General features: G+C 50.2%; 2 protein-coding genes across 35 annotated transcripts in view; one reads left to right on the top strand and one right to left on the bottom strand.

Moving 5' to 3' along the window:
• The window catches only part of MRPL41 (mitochondrial ribosomal protein L41), a 232,279-nt gene that overhangs the window by 10,844 nt on the left and 207,659 nt on the right, over window positions 1–13,776 (bottom strand). The gene's annotated exons all lie outside the window — the stretch shown is intronic.
• Window positions 1–13,776, top strand: part of PNPLA7 (patatin like phospholipase domain containing 7) — an 86,648-nt gene that overhangs the window by 8,586 nt on the left and 64,286 nt on the right. For all 5 annotated transcript variants that reach the window (XM_050759721.1, XM_050759720.1, XM_050759719.1 and 2 more), the window contains one exon: window positions 811–891. In XM_050759721.1, coding sequence (XP_050615678.1) covers window positions 811–891 — 81 coding nt within the window. The remainder of the gene's footprint in view (window positions 1–810; window positions 892–13,776) is intronic.

The following is a 13,776-nucleotide window of genomic DNA, read 5'->3' as shown; positions in this document are numbered from 1 at the left end:
GGGGCCAGATTTGGGCAACTTCTTTTTTTTTTTTTTTTTTTTTTTTTTTTTTTTTTTGAGACGAAGTCTCGCTGTGTCTCCCAGGCTGGAGTGCAGTGGCGTGATCTCGGCTCACTGCAAGCTCCGCCTCCCGGGCTCACGCCATTCTCCCGCCTCAGCCTCCCAAGTAGCTGAGACTACAGGCGCCCGGCTAGTTTTTTGTATTTTTAGTAGAGACGGGGTTTCACCATGTTAGCCAGGATAGTCTCGATCTCCTGACCTCGTGATCCACCCGCCTCGGCCTCCCAAAGTGCTGGGATTACAGGCTTGAGCCACCGCGCCCGGCCTGGGCAACTTCATAAAGAATTTTCCTGGGTCAAGCTGAGATGAAGTGCTTACATTGTTAAATCACCAAAATCGTGTGGTTTATTTTCTTTTCTTTTTTTTACCTAATGGAAAATTATATCAAAGTTCTGGAATTTAGGCTGGTACTAACTGAATCGGTCCTCGGAGCCCTTATAGTTAGTTCAGCAAACAAACAGGCTCTGCGAGCTTTTGCCTCAGTCCCCACACTGAAGACGAGTCGCGGGATGGAGAGGTGGGTCTCCTCCTTCGTCTCCGTTTTCCTTGCTGCTGCTTCCTGCGTGTTGTACCCCTGAGGCCAGCGGGTCCGTCTCGTCCCCTGCCCTCCATCCGAGGCACTTGCTGCTGTCATGGCGCCTCAGAGGTGCAGGCCCGTGGCCCCACTGCGCTGAGCTGGGCTGAGCCTCCGCCAGGCCCCGCAGTCACGGCCCGGGACCTGACGGCGCCCACTCTGCTCTCCAATCGCAGGACGGCACCGAGGTGGTGGTGAAAGAGGTTCTGGCCGGAGACAGCGTCCACAGCCTGCTCAGCATCCTGGACATCATCACCGTGAGTGCCCCGCTGCCTGGCCCTCAGAGTGCCCCTGGGTCGGCCCTGGTGGCCTGGTTTTTCTGTCTTGCCTGGGCAGCCAGCAGTGGTTAAAGGCCAGTTCTCTACAGTGACGTGAGGGGAGCGGGGTTTGGTCCAGGAAGGAGGGAGGAAGGGGGAGGGAGCTTCTTTCCGGCCACAGTGCATTGAAGAATAGCCGGGCATGTGGTTAAGGGTTTTGGTTGTCTCTTAAATGACTGTTTTTGAACTGGGCAATAAATGCATGTGGTTCAGCCTTCAAAAAGCACAAAGCGTCATACAGGGAAGGTGTTTTCTCCTCTCCTCAGGCCCAAGGCCCTCCCGGGGGACCTGCCGCCCCTTTTTCCTGCAGGTCCTGCTGGGCTCTTCCCTGCTGGCGCCGTCTTTCTATGACTCCCAGTCTTTTGCTTTTTATTGTTGCAGTGAATGGTCTCCTGTGCCCATCGTTTCCGATACTGGAGCCTGATCTGCGGGACAAATCCTTAGGGTGGACTTGCTGGGTCCCAGGGGATGCACACTCGTAATTTTAAAGGTGCTGCCGGGCCGAGCATGGTGGCTCACGCCTGTAATCCCAGCACTTTGGGAGGCCGAGGTGGGTGGATCACGAGGTCAAGAGATTGAGACCAGCAAGGCCAACATGGTGAAACCCCATCTCTACTAAAAATACAAAAATTAACTGAGTGTAGGGGCGGGCGCCAGTAATGCCAGCTACTCGGGAGGCTGAGGCAGGAGAATCGCATGAACCCAGGAGGTAGAGGTTGCAGTGAGCCAAGATCAGGCCACTGCGCTCCAGTCTGGGCAACAAGAGTGAAACTCTGTCTCAAAAATAAATAAATAATAAATAAATAAATAAAAATCATGTATCATGTTGTCTCATGATTTTTAACTTTTTATTATGGGACAGTTCAAAAATGTGCAAAAATAGTAAAATCACCCCATGTGCCCAACATTCACTAGGATGATTATTTTTTAGGCAGGGTCTCGCTCTGTCGCTTACGCAGTGGCATGATCTTTGCTCATTGCAACCTCCGCCTCCAGGGCTCAAGCGATTCTCTCACCTCACCTTCTGAAGCAGCTGAGACTGCAGGCGTGCACCACCACACCTGGCTAATTTTGTATGTTTTTGTAGAGATAGAGATGAGGTTTTGCCATGTTGGCCAGGCTGATCTTGAACTCCTGGGCTCAAGGGATCTGCCTCCCTCAGCCTCCCAAAATGCTGGGATTACTGGCCTGAGCCATCATGCCAAGTCATTAACTAGAAGTTGGTTTTTTGTTTGTTTGTTTTTTTTGTTTTTTTGAGAGGGAGTCTCGCTCTGTTGCTCAGTCTGGAGTGCAGTGGCATCATCTTGGCTCACTGCAGCCACCATCTCCCAGGTTCAAGTGATTCTCCTGCTTCAGCCTCCTGAGTACCTGGGATTGCAGGAATGTGCCATCACACCTGGCTAATTTTTGTATTTTAGTAGAGACAGGGTTTCACCATGTTGGCCAGGCTGGTCTCTAACCTCGGACCTCAAGTGATCCGCCCGCCTCAGCCTCCCAGAATGCTGGGATTCCAGGCCTGAGCCACCGCGCCTGGCCCATTAACTGGAATTTAATGTCTGTTTGGTCTTTTTTTCTTTGAGTAAAACCTACATGCAGTGAAACAAATCTTTAGCGTCCATTAGCTGAATTTTGCTAAATGCCTATCAACTCAAAAGAGGTGTCTGATTTTAATCTCACTCTTTTGAGTTATACCTTTTGCATTCATTGTTAGCTGTGTATCAAGGTAACTTCTACCTCAGTTTCTCTAGCTTTCGTTAGAAGAGTTTTCCAGAGCTCATCAGAACCCTGGCTCGGATGCATTCAGGCAGAACCAACCGCTAGATCCTTGCATGAAACCTCGCACTGGAGCCTAGGTGGTGTCCTCTGATCTCATCCTACGTTCCTTTGCTCAGAAAGGATGTAACAAGCTCCAGCCAGACATTGGGGTGTCCAGGATGCTCACTATGCTCCCCAGCAGATGGGCACAGGCGGGCGTTGAGCTGTTTGGGGCCTGGGGTGGAGGCATGGATGGGACCTCTGCATCTCGTTGTGCTCCCTGGGACCTGTGTATCTTCGTGAGACGCGTGGCCTGTGCTGGGGAGGCCGCCGGCCTGGGGAGGGAGAGGACACCCACTTCCTTGGAGCTTTCATTAGAAGGCCGGTGCTCATCTTCGAGGGAGCGCCCAACATGGCTTGGGCAGAGTGGGGTCCCGGCCACCAGACCCACCTCTGTGTGCCTCTTTGGAGCCTCTGGTTAGTGTGTCTCTGGAGCTATGGTGGGTTTCTCAGGGACTCCTGGATGTGTAAGGGGCACCTGTGGGCCTGAGAAAAGCTGGGAAAGGACTAGAGAAGCTTTGCTCTATGTGGATGTAAACCTGTTCGGCACGGGGCATCAGTATGCCTCCTACCTTGGATGATTCGTTTCTCTTTAAGCAAAAAGTAGCTTCACTGGGGTAGAGGCTTTCTCCGTTATTTCTTGTTCTTTCTGATCTTGATCTTGTTGTGATATTCCAGTTGGGCCTCACTTATCACAGCACAGCGATGCCTGTGGCAGGAGAGGGGAGCTGTGTGCTGAGACGGGCCCGGTTCCTCTCGGCCACTGCGACCTGTCTCGTCCACATTGGTGTCACAGCCCCTCTCCCTTAGGGGCGGAAATGGGTCTTCCCTGAGTGTAGTAGGAGTAAAAAAATGGGGGGTGGTTGGCTGAGCACGGTGGCTCACGCCTGTAATCCCAGCACTTTGAGAGGCCAAGGCGGGAGGGTCACAAGGTCAGGAGACCAAGACCATCCTGGCCAACATGGTGAAACCCGTCCCTACTAAAAATACAAAAATTAGCTGGGCATGATGGTGGGCACCTGTAGTCCCAGCTACTCGGAGGCTGAGGCAGGAGAATCCCTTGAACCAGGGAGTTGGAGGTTGCAGTGAGCTGAGATCGCGCCATTGCACTCCAGCCTGGCGACAGAGTGAGACTCTGACTCCGTCTCCAAAAAAAAAAAAAAAAAAAGAGTGATATCTGAGAGAGATAATTCTGTATTGTGATCGGTTGATCATCTGGCGTGACATCGTTTTTGTCTCATCAAACTTTTGTGTGTGTCATTTTAACAAAATCTAAGTGGCCGGGCGCTGTGGCTCAAGCCTGTAATCCCAGCACTTTGGGAGGCTGAGACGGGCGGATCACGAGGTCAGGAGATCGAAACCATCCTGGCTAACACGGTGAAACCCCGTCTCTATTAAGAAATACAAAAAACTAGCCAGGCGAGGTGGCGGGTGCCTGTAGTCCCAGCTACTCGGGAGGCGGAGGCTGGAGAATGGCGTGAACCCGGGAGGCGGAGCTTGCAGTGAGCTGAGATCCGGCCACTGCACTCCAGCCTGGGCGACAGAGCGAGACTCCGTCTCAAAAAAAAAAAAAAAAAAAAACAAAATTTAAATTCTTGCAAAATAACACGGACAGATTCTAAAAACATACTTAAACTTTTATCAACAGTGGCCATCTGTCCCCGCACACTGAAAACGCTTCGGTTCCTTCTGAGCAGCTTTTCTTGCTGTTTCCTAACCCATCCGTTCTAGACACGCTGACTTCCTGTCGTGGGAGATGACGTGTGGCTGCGCGGATGGCCCCCATGCCTCACGCCACGCTCCCAGCTGCGCCGCTCATGGGCAGCCGTTTCGACTTCATGGATGCTATTCACAGCTGAGCCGTGTAGTGTACTACAGTTACATTTCCTTTCTCGCCACTTTCTGTTTTCCTGGAATGAACAGTTGTGTGATTTCTGGCTGCTTGGTGATTTTTCTGTGCACCCATTACAGACTCACACCCTGAACCAGCGGCTCCATGAACGCTGCTTTGCTCTGGGAAAAGCGCCTCCCGGGAGCCCCCATCCTCCTGCCCAGTCGGACCCTCCCCAGGCCTGCTGTCCAGCCGCCATCCCGGGGCCACCCACCCTTCCTTCCCCCGCACAGGGCTCTTGCTGCTGCTTTCTCGGCCGGCGTGTTTGGTGGAGCAAATCCTCCGTTTGCTTCCTGAAACAGGGTGCCAGGGAGGTGTATGTTTTGAAACCTTAGAAATCTAGAATTGTCTTTATTCTACACCGCCTTTGTCTTTTTGTTGTACTTTTTCTTTCTTTTCTTTTTTTTTTTTTTGAGATAGAGTCTCGCTCTGTCGCCCAGGCTAGAGTGCAGTGGCCGGATCTCAGCTCACTGCAAGCTCCGCCTCCCGGGTTCCTGCTATTCTCCTGCCTCAGCCTCCTGAGTAGCTGGGACTACAGGCACCGCCACCTCGCCCGCCTAATTTTCTGTTTTTCAGTAGAGATGGGGTTTCACTGTGTTAGCCAGGATGGTCTCGATCTCCTGACCTCATGATCCGCCCTCCTCGGCCTCCCAAAGTGGTGGGATTACAGGCGTGAGCCACTGCACCTGGCCCTTTCGTTATACTTTCTAGAAGATTTTTCAACTTTATTTTCCAAATCTTCCATTCAATTTTTAATTTCTGTCATATTTTTCATTTCAAGAGTTTTTTTTTCTGTGAATTTTTTTTTTTTTTTTGAGACGGGGTCTTGCCTTGTTGCCCAGTCTGGAGTGCAATGGCGTGATCTCAGCTTACTGCACCTCCTGCCTCCCGGGTTCAAACGATTCTCCTGCCTCAGCCTCCCAAGTAGCTGGGATTATAGTCAACCGCCATCATGCCTGGCTAATTTTTTTGTATTTTTAGTAGAGACGAGGTTTCACCATGTTGGTCAGGCTAATCTCAAACTCCTGACTCAGGCGATCCGCCCACCTCAGCCTCCCAAAGTGCTGGGATTACAGGCGTGAGCCACTGCGCCTGGCCCTGAGTGTTCTTTTTAAAAAATTATCTTGTTCTTACTTCCTGGATAAAGTAAGATGGGTATTCTTTTGCTCCTGAGTTGTTTCTGACCTGAGTTTCTCTTCTCTGTTTATTTTGGTTTCTGTCTTTCCAATCAGGGACTTTTCTGCCTCCAGCAGTCGCTTTATGTGTGAGTGAAGTCCTTATTGAACGCATGTGTGCAAACCCACATAGCTGCATCTCACAGAAATAACGTGGAGCCCAGGAGGCAACACAAAGCACACACTGTGTAATTTCACTCACCTGAGGCTCAGCCGCCGGCTGCACTGACACTTGAGGACGGAGGCTGGCCAGCCAGCTTTCTCCGTAAAAGGCCAGAGCATAAATATTTCAGCTTTATGGGCCACGTGGTCTCTCTTGCAGCTACTCAATGTGGCCATCTAGTGTTCCAAAAAAAACTTCCTTTACAAAACCCTGTGGCTGGGCTGGAGGGACTTGGCCCTGGTGTTTGGCCCTGCTGGGGTAAAAGGTCTCATTAGTGGTTGCCTGTTAGAGGTTTAGGTTGGGATCGACTCAGGGAGGCGTAAGGTAATCTGGATTACTGGAAATGTTCTGTCTTGACTTCGGTGGGAGTTACATGGGTTAACTACAGAACGAAAAGAGCGTGATCAAAACAAAAAGAGCGTGATCCACCTGAAAGCTGCGTATAGGCCGCGTGTGCATGGGGTCGGGGTTCACTAATGGGGGACGCTCCCCGCAGGAGGACTGAGAAGGACACTGGCTCTTTCCTTCCTGATTTGGGAGCCCACAGGTCAGGGTCTGTAGGTGTTTTTTTTAGGGCAGCTTCTCAGAAAGAAATCTGCCTATGTCTCGCTGTGGTGGCACGAGGTTGGAGGAGGGGGAGGAGTCTGGGGGGGAGGCTCCCGTCTGGAGTGGACACTGTTGGGGAGGAGCCTGGGGGTGTCCCTGCCTGGAGTGGACACTGTTGCAGAGGAGTCTGGGGGTATCCCCGCCTGGAGTGGACATTGTTCTTGGGTTCGTAGCCACACCTGATGTCCTTGGGCTCCTACCTGCTCGCTTCACCTTCTCCAGAGAATCCTTGGTAGTCCGCGGGCCATGGGGAAAGGCCATTTCCAGCCTGTTGGGGTCAGGAAAGTGACTTGAGTTGGCCTACCCCTCTGCCCGTCTCCCCTGTGTGTTAGCCTGGTGCTGGCTCTGCAGTGAGGACCAGTCCTCTCTCCCCGTCTCCCCTGCGTGTTAGCCTGGTGCTGGCTCTGCAGTGAGGACCGGTCCTCTCTCCCCGTCTCCCCTGCGTGTTAGCCTGGTGCTGGCTCTGCAGTGAGGACTGATCCTCTCTCCCCGTCTCCCCTGCGTGTTAGCCTGGTGCTGGCTCTGCAGTGAGGACTGATCCTCTCTCCCCGTCTCCCCTGCGTGTTAGCCTGGTGCTGGCTCTGCAGTGAGGACCGGTCCTCTCTCCCCGTCTCCCCTGCGTGTTAGCCTGGTGCTGGCTCTGCAGTGAGGACCGGTCCTCTCTGTCTGGGTTTTGCACATCTAAGCCAAGTCTCAGCTTCCCTTAGAGGGTCCCCACCAGCCCTGACTCTGTCACTTGCTTTCATCAGCCACGAAAATTTCAGTGACATTTTTTATCTACTCTCAGCTTTTGTCTTTATCCTTGGAGGTTTGTATCTTTTTAAGAGAGCAGAGATAAGCATCTATATTCCACAACAGGATGAAGATAAGCATTTACCTTCAACTTACCTTTCTTTTTTGGAGACAGAGTCTCACTCTGTCACCTAGGCTGGAGTGCAGTGGCGTGATCGTGGCTCACTGCAACCTCCATTTCCTGGGTCTAAGTGATTCTTGTGCTTCAGCCTCCCGAGTAGCTGGGACTACAGGTGTGCACCAGCACGCCCGTGTAATATTTGTATTTTTAGTAGAAACAGGTTTTCACCATGTTGGCCAGGCTGGTCTCGAACTCCTGACCTCAAGCAGTCTGCCCTCCTGGGCCTCCCAAAGTGCTGAGATTACAGGTGTGAACCACTGTGCCCGGCCCAACCCACCATTTTTAATGGGAGGTAGGCTTTATTATTTTAATTTTCATAAAGTTGTTACAAAATACTGCAGATACACAAAAAAGCATGATGTTGCCAGGAATGGCGGTTGGACCTATAGTCCTGGCTGTTCGGGAGAGGAAAGAAGTTTGTTGAGCCTCGTAGTTCTCGGCCAGCCCAGACAACATAGCAGGACCCTGTCTCTAAAACAAGTAGGCATGACACTGCAAACAGGCATGTCAACTCAAACCCAGGTTATATAGTTTTAACCCTGGTTGGCTAGAACACAGGTTAGCTGCACACTGCCGGCTCTGTCCACGTTACCCACGTGTGTGCTCTCATTTCGCCCTCTCTTTTCTTCAGAGATAGCCACTTTTCTGAATTTTCTTTGGTACTTATACAATATGTAGTATAGTTTTGCTTGACTCTAAATCTCATAAATGGCATCACACCACAATTCCTCACCTTTCTGTTTTCTTTTTTTTTCTTGAGACGGAGTCTTGCTCTGTCGCCCAGGCTGGAGTGCAGTGGCCGGATCTCAGCTCACTGCAAGCTCCGCCTCCCAGGTTGAGGCCATTCTCCTGCCTCAGCCTCCCGAGTAGCTGGGACTACAGGCGCCACCACCTCGCCCAGCTAGTTTTTTTGTATTTTTTAGTAGAGACGGGGTTTCACTGTGTTAGCCAGCATGGTCTCGATCTCCTGACCTCGTGATCTGCCCATCTCGGCCTCCCAAAGTGCTGGGATTACAGGCTTGAGCCACTGCGCCCGGCCACCTCACCTTTCTTAATTTGAGCAGCATTGCGAACGTGAGATTCGTCTGCGAGAGTGGCTGTTGTGCTCATTCGGTTGTTGAAGCCACCGTTGATTTACCCGTGGCTGAGTGACAGCTGGGTTGGGTATGACTGCTGGCTGCTACATACAGCACTGCTGAGATCTGAAGACGTGCAAGTGTGGGAGCCCTCGGGGACCCCTGCCTGCCAGGGGAGCTGCATGTCCACCCGGGCTTCCCAGCGTCCAGCCCCTCCCTGTGGTTTTCACAGCTTCCTGATTTTGGGTAAGGTGGTGAGGGCATGGTTTTTTGAAGTAAACAAGTGCATTTGAAATAAAACACACAAAAGCCATTTTTAGCAACAGCTGCTAAGTTGTTATGCCTTTCCCCCGCCTGCCCTCAAACACACGCACGTGCTCTTCTCCCTGATTCCAGCGTGGAGATGAGACTTGCCCAGCCGATGCGGTTGGTGGGGGTGTCTCCCTGAGTCTGCAGCGGGCCGTGATTTCAGTCGCTGGACCCCGGCTGTTGGGGTTGGCAGATGACGCCTCTCAACCATTCTGTGCTTGTGTTTCTTGTGGTGTGGTGTAGCTCTCTTGGGGAGGAACTTTCTCTACATAAAGGTTTTGAAAGGAACGGAACAAAATGCCAAGTGGAAGAAAAATTGCGAAGTCTCGGAGCTCGATTAGCACGTGCCAAGAGCTGAGTATCTGGTGTGCTCGACGTGCGGGGCCCGCAGCAGGCGTGAGTGTCGGCCAGCTGTGCTTTGGAGCCCAGCGGCCTCCAGGTTCCTTGTTTGGGTTCTCGTTTATGTGGCCTCGTGCAGGAAGGTACATTAGAGTCCTGAACGGCAGCGGCCGTGAGCCTGGTCTACACAGGTGAGCAGCCGCTGTTTGATTTAGTATCTGTGGTGATGTGTTAAGCATCTTCATTCTGGCTCTCAAAGAAGGAAATGAAGGTTTTATTTTTAAATAAAATGGGAGAGTTCCAGTTCTGCTGTGGCAAGGTAGTGCCACACCAGCGTGTCCTGCTGATTAGTGAAAAACTCCGGACAAGATGCAGCAAACAGTCCTTGGAGGACTCGGAAAATAAAGCCAGGAGGTTGCAGATGGGAATCAAAGCGCGGAGCCGCCACGCATGAGGGCTCTGCTTCCTGCTTTTTCATTTTCTTCTGTTACTCATGGCCCTGCCTCGATGGTCGCCCAGTTATGGAGCAAAACCCCTGATGGGAATCCTCCAAAAGCACCAGAAGAAGGTCCCCAAGGGCCAGAGAGAGTGTGCGGATCTCAGGGAGGGGAGAGCCGGGAAGCAGATGCACGGAGTTTGTCTGTGAACCTGTACAAGGCTCAGGACAGACCCAGAGCAGCATAACAAAGACTTTGAAACTGCATTAAGATTCAAACTTCAAGGTCGGGCGCGGTGGCCACGCCTGTAATCCCAGCACTTTGGGAGGCCGAGGCGGGCGGATCACAAGGTCAAGAGATCGAGACCATCCTGGCCAACATGGTTAAACCCCGTCTCTACTAAAGATACAAAAAATTAGCCGGGCATGGTGGCGGGCGCCTGTAGTCCCATCTACTCGGGAGGCTGAGGCAGAAGAATCACTTGAACCCGGGAGGCGGAAGTTGCAGTGAGCCGAGATCATGCTGCTGCACTCCAGCCTGGGCAACAGAGCAAGACTCTATCTCAGGGGAAAAAAAAAATACTCAAACTTCAGGCTGGTGCGCTGGCTCACACCTGTAATCCCAGCACCTTGGGAGGCCGAGGCAGGTGGATCACATGAGGTCAGGAGATCTACACCAGCCTGGTCAACATGGTGAAACCCCGTCTCTACTAAAAATACAAAAATGTAGCCAAGTGTTGTGGTGAGTGCCTGTAATCCCAGCTACACGGGAGGCCGAGGCAGGAGAATCACTTCAACCTGGGAGGTGGAGGTTGCAGTGAGCCGAGATGGCTCCACTGCACTCCAGCCTGGGTGGCAGAGTGAAACTCCGTCTCAAAAAACAAAAGAAAGATTCGAACTTCAGCTCAAATCTCAGACTGACTCCTGAGTGGGGCATGTGCAGGGCAGAGCAAAGCATCAGAACCAAGGCTTTGAAAACAGAGATACTGGAATCCACCATCCACAGATACAGACTTGTGGTCTGAACCCAACCAGCTTAATCACCTGCTAAAACAAAGAAGGCAACATTCTCCGGAAAATTATATCCTAAATCCAGCCATTATAAATGATCACAATGGATACAACTGGTCTAAATACAACAACAAGGCAGATTGTCAGATTGGATGGAAAGTCCAAGACCCAACTCTATTCTGCAGGAAAAACCCACTTTAAATATCAATACTTAGATGGAAAACAAAAGGTTGCCTGGCGAAGTGACTCACACCTGTAATCCTAGCACTGTGGGAGGCTCGGGTGGGAGGATCGCTTGAGCACAGGAGTTCGAGACCAATCTGGGCAACACAGTGTCCCTGTCTCTACAGAAAATTTAAAATTAGGTTAGTGTGGTGCTGCACACCTGTGCTTCCGGCTACTCAGCAGGCTGAAGTGGGAGGACTGCTTGAGCCTGGGAAGTTGAGGCTGGAGTGAGCTGTGCGTGAGCTACTTTACTATAGCTCAGGTGACAGAGGAGCAAGACACGTCCTCAAAAAAAAAAAAAAAAAAAAAAAGGCCGGGCATGGTGGCTCACACCTGTAATCCCAGCACTTTGGGAGGTGGGCAGATCACGAGGTCAGGAGATCGAGACCATCCTGGCTAACACGGTGAAACCCCGTCTCTACTAAAAATACAAAAAAATGAAAACTAGCCAGGCGTGGTGGCGGGCCCCTGTAGTCCCAGCTACTCGGGAGGCTGAGGCAGGAGAATGGCGGGAACCCGGGAGGCAGAGCTTGCAGTGAGCCAAGATCGCACCACTGCATTCCAGCCTGGGCGACAGAGCGAGACTCTGTCTCAAAAAAAATAAAGGCTGGAAGAAGATATACCATGAAAGCCCCAATTAAAAGAAAACTGGAGTGGCTGTATTAGTATCAGACAAAGTCGATGTCAGATGTGATGAAGGACTATTAGCAGGGATAAAAAGGGACAACACGGCCAGGCGTGGTGGCTCACGCCTATAATCCCGGCACTTTGGGAGGCCGAGGCGGGTACATTACTTGAGGTCAGGAGTTCGTGACCAGCCTGGCCAACATGGTGAAAACCCATCTCTACTAAAAATACAAAAATGATCTGGAAATCACTTGAACCCAGGAGGCAGAGGTTGCAGTGAGCCAAGACTGTGCCATGGCACTCTAGCCTGGGCAATGCTGGTATTAGAAGATAAAACAAATCTCAGATCAGTGACCCAAGCTTGTATCTTAAGAAGCTAGGAAAAGAAAAACAAATGAAACCCAAAGCATGCAGATGGAAGAAACTCATGAAGAGTAAGAATCAATGAGACTGGAAATGGAAAAACAGGAGAGAAAATCCATGAAACCAAAAGCTGGCTCTTGGAAAATGTCAGTAAAATGAAAAATCCTGTAGCCAGACCAGTGTAGAAAAGAAGAGAAGACACAAACTACAAATATTAGACATGAAAGAGTACACATGTCTACAGACCCTACAGACATAAAAGGACTAACAAGGAAATCTTTTGAACAACTTTATGCCCATGAAACCAACCACGCAGATTAAATTGACAAATTCCTTGAAAGACACAAACTACCAAAGTTCCCTCAGATGTAGATTATCTGAATAGCCGTATATCTACTAAAGAAATCCAATTAGTAGCTAAAATCCTTCCCACCTGGAAAACTCCGGATTTAGATGACTTCACTGGGGAATACTTCCCGAGATTTAGGACGTTAAGGATAAAATATGCTAATTTCACACAAACTTCTCCGGAAAAGTAGAAGAGGGACTATTTCCCAGTTTAGTTTTTGAGGCGAGCAAGACCCGAACACCTAATCAGACGAAGACGTTACAAGACAGGAAAATTTCACACCAGTCACTCATCATTGGAAACATACATATCCTCCATGAAATATTACAGATTTGAGTCCAGCAGTATATGGAAAAGGATAATACATCATGATCGGTGGGATTTATTCCAGGAATGCAAAGCTGTTTCAACAGTTGAAAATCAGTTGATGTACTTTTCCATATTGACAGACTAAAGAAGAAAAGCCATCTGATTATCTTAATAAATGCAGAAAAAGCATTTGACAAAATTCAGCATCTGTTCATGATAAAAACTCTCAGCAACCAGGAGAAGAGAACTTCCTAAATCAAATAAAGGACATCTGTACTAAAAAATGAAAGCAAACATCTTGCTTGTTGGCAAAAGACTGAATATTTTCCCTTGAAGATTGGGAACAAGCCAGAGAGTGTGTGTATGTGTGTGTGTGTGTCTTTTTTTTTTTTTTTTTGAGTCAGAGTCTCGCTGTATCACGCAGGCTGGAGTGCAGTGGCGTGATCTCGGCTCACTGCAACCTCTGCCCCCGGCCCCGGGTTCAAGCAATTATCCTGCCTCAGCCTCCCGAGTAGCTGGGATTACAGGCGCCTGCCACCATGCCAGGCTAATTTTTTTTTTTTTTTTTTGAGACGGAGTCTCGCTCTGTCGCCCAGGCTGGAGTGCAGTGGCGCGATCTCGGCTCACTGCAAGCTCCGCCTCCTGGGTTCACGCCATTCTCCTGCCTCAGCCTCCCAAGTAGCTGGGACTACAGGCATCTGCCACCACGCTCGGCTAATTTTTTTTGTATTTTTAGTAGAGACGGGGTTTCACCATGTTAGCCAGGATGATCTCGATCTCCTGACCTCGTGATTCACCCTCCTTGGCCTCCCAAAGACTGGGATTACAGGCGTGAGCCACCGCACCCGGCCAAGTGTATGTTCTTACCAATCCTGTTCAGCATCGTGTTTGAGGTCCTCACCAGAGCGGGAGGGGAAGAGAAAGAAAGAAAAAGCATGCATATGGGCAAAGAAAAAATAAAACAGTCTGGATTCACAAACATGATTATCTAGATTGGAAATCCCAAGGAATCTATAAGACAACTACTAGAACTTATGAATGAGTTTATCAACATGCAAAAATAAACTGTATTTCTCTATATTAGCAATGAACAATTGGAAATTGAAATTTAAAAGTAACAGATTTATTTTTGTTATTTATTTATTTATTTGTTTGTTTATTTTGAGACGAAGTGTTGCTCTGTTGCCCAGGCTGGAGTGCAGTGGCTGGATCTCAGCT

This window comes from Macaca thibetana, chromosome 15 (genome assembly GCF_024542745.1).
Source record: "Macaca thibetana thibetana isolate TM-01 chromosome 15, ASM2454274v1, whole genome shotgun sequence".
In the NCBI taxonomy this organism is placed as follows: Eukaryota; Metazoa; Chordata; class Mammalia; order Primates; family Cercopithecidae; genus Macaca; species Macaca thibetana.
Note: the sequence above shows the minus strand (reverse complement) of the source record. Positions and strands in the feature narration are given on the sequence as shown.